Source organism: Coregonus lavaretus (assembly GCF_964263955.1).
Source record: "Coregonus lavaretus genome assembly, contig: HAP1_SCAFFOLD_971, whole genome shotgun sequence".
NCBI classification, from domain to species: Eukaryota; Metazoa; Chordata; class Actinopteri; order Salmoniformes; family Salmonidae; genus Coregonus; species Coregonus lavaretus.
Window position 1 is genome coordinate 125,001 of NW_028163456.1, and position 1,929 is coordinate 126,929.

A 1,929-nucleotide genomic window follows, 5' to 3' on the forward strand; every position below is an offset into this window, starting at 1 on the left:
TTTTGCGGCTACTTCCAATAATAAAAGCTGGGGGCTTCGCCTCATGGCCCCTGTGTCTCTTCACTCTTCACTCTGTGCTTAAAGGCCCCATAAAGCGGTACGGGTCTGGTACTAGGACCCTGAAGCTTGAAGGTGACCTTTCCTCCACTCAGCCTCTGGCTCTACCACCTAGCGCTGACAGATTGCACTGAGCCGTCTGCTACCACGGTCCTCACTGCCAAATGTGTTCGCTAGCTCTTTGTTAGGCATTGGTACACTCGTTTTCTGTTCAACTCCCTACCTCTAACTACCTCCTGCTGTTGTGGCACTGAGATATCTCTCTCTCTCTCTCTGTCTCTCTCTCTCTCTCTCTCTCTCTCTCTCTGTCTCTCTCATTCTTTTAATCTTTCTTTCTTTCTTTCTTTCTTTCTTTCTTTCTTTCTTTCTTTCTTTCTTTCTTTCTTTCTTTCTTTCTTTCTTTCTTTCTTTCTTTCTTTCTTTCTTTTTTCTCTCTCTCTCCCTGAGAGAGAGTGTCATTAAGCCTTTGTTACCAATAATATATTTCAGGGACAACCTATTCCAAACAAACAGCTACGATAAATGTTTTATGTAACTTGTGGGTGACAGCAGAAACATATCTTAACCTGATCTCTCTCTCTCTCTCTCTCTCTCTCTCTCTCTCTCTCTCTCTCTCTCTCTCTCTCTCTCTCTCTCTCTCTCTCTCTCTCTCTCTCTCTCTCTCTCTCTCTCTCTCTCTCTCTCTCTCTCTCTCTCAGACCTTGGTTAATTAGATAAAGGAGTGACATGCTCCACTCTGAATACTATACAGTCTCTTTGGGTACAAAGTTCAAAAGTGCAACATCATTCAAAAGTTGACTCTTGGTTAATAAGATAAAGGAGTGACATGCTCCACTCTGTTGGTTAGCCTGTTTCTGACCTCCCTCTCTCCTTTCCTCCCAATCAGAACAAGATCATCCTGGACCCGCTGACGTTCAGCGAGGCGCGTTTCCGCCCCTCCCTGGAGGAGCGCCTGGAGAGCATCATCAGCGGCGCCGCACTCATGGCCGACTCGTCCTGCACCCGCGACGACCGCCGCGAGCGCATCGTGGCTGAGTGCAATGCCGTCCGGCAGGCCCTGCAAGACCTGCTGAGCGAGTACATGAACAATGTGAGTACCCCTCAAAGAGGATTTTGGCTTTACCTCATATAAACACACAAACATACACAAGCACATGTGCATGTATACACACACACAAACACACACACACACACACACACACACACACACACACACACACACACCCCTGTCCAGACACACCTTTCCTCAGATACACATGCTGCTACTGTTTGTACCGCTCATTCCTTCTATGTCTTGTTTAAATATTCGCTGCAACCACACACACACACACACACACACACACACACACACACACACACACACACACACACACACGCCACAGCTCCACTCCACACATTGCCCCATCTATTCTTCTTTCAGCTCCAGACAATTCCCCACTCTCCCTTTTACCACTAACTTGCACACTTGTCTAGTTTTACTCTGTTGAAATCCATCCTCCTCTATTCTACAGTGTGATAGTGGACTGTAATTTGAAGTGCACAGCATGACATGGGAGATAAGAACGCCATTTTGTCTCCCAGTGGCATTCCTCACACATAAAATGGCATTCCTCACCATAAATCTCCTCAGTTACCAACCCCCTGGTTGGGCCGTTAGATAACCCCCTAATGGCCTTGACTCTGTAGGTGAGTTATGCAGTGAAGGAAGACTGGCTGCATCCACATTGCATTCATGTGTTTCACTCACTGCACCAGGTTAGTGTGTGCTTTGCTGTGCTCAGCGTCCATAGAAATGGGGGCTCTATCGTGTCATTTCGGCCTTGTGTTGGGTTGGCCTACAGGGCTTAGTTTTGCAACTGGGTGACCATTTTG

The 1,929-nt window shown here is 47.2% G+C and overlaps 1 protein-coding gene across 1 annotated transcript in view; it reads left to right on the top strand.

The window, feature by feature from the left end:
* LOC311118124 (catenin alpha-2-like) overlaps positions 1-1,147 on the top strand; it is a gene marked incomplete at both ends in the record, with an annotated part of 74,731 nt that extends 73,584 nt beyond the window's left edge. The window contains one exon of the mRNA XM_084192996.1: positions 944-1,147. Within this exon, the coding sequence (XP_084049122.1) occupies positions 944-1,147 (204 nt within the window). The remainder of the gene's footprint in view (positions 1-943) is intronic.
* Between the last annotated feature and the right edge of the window lie 782 nt (positions 1,148-1,929).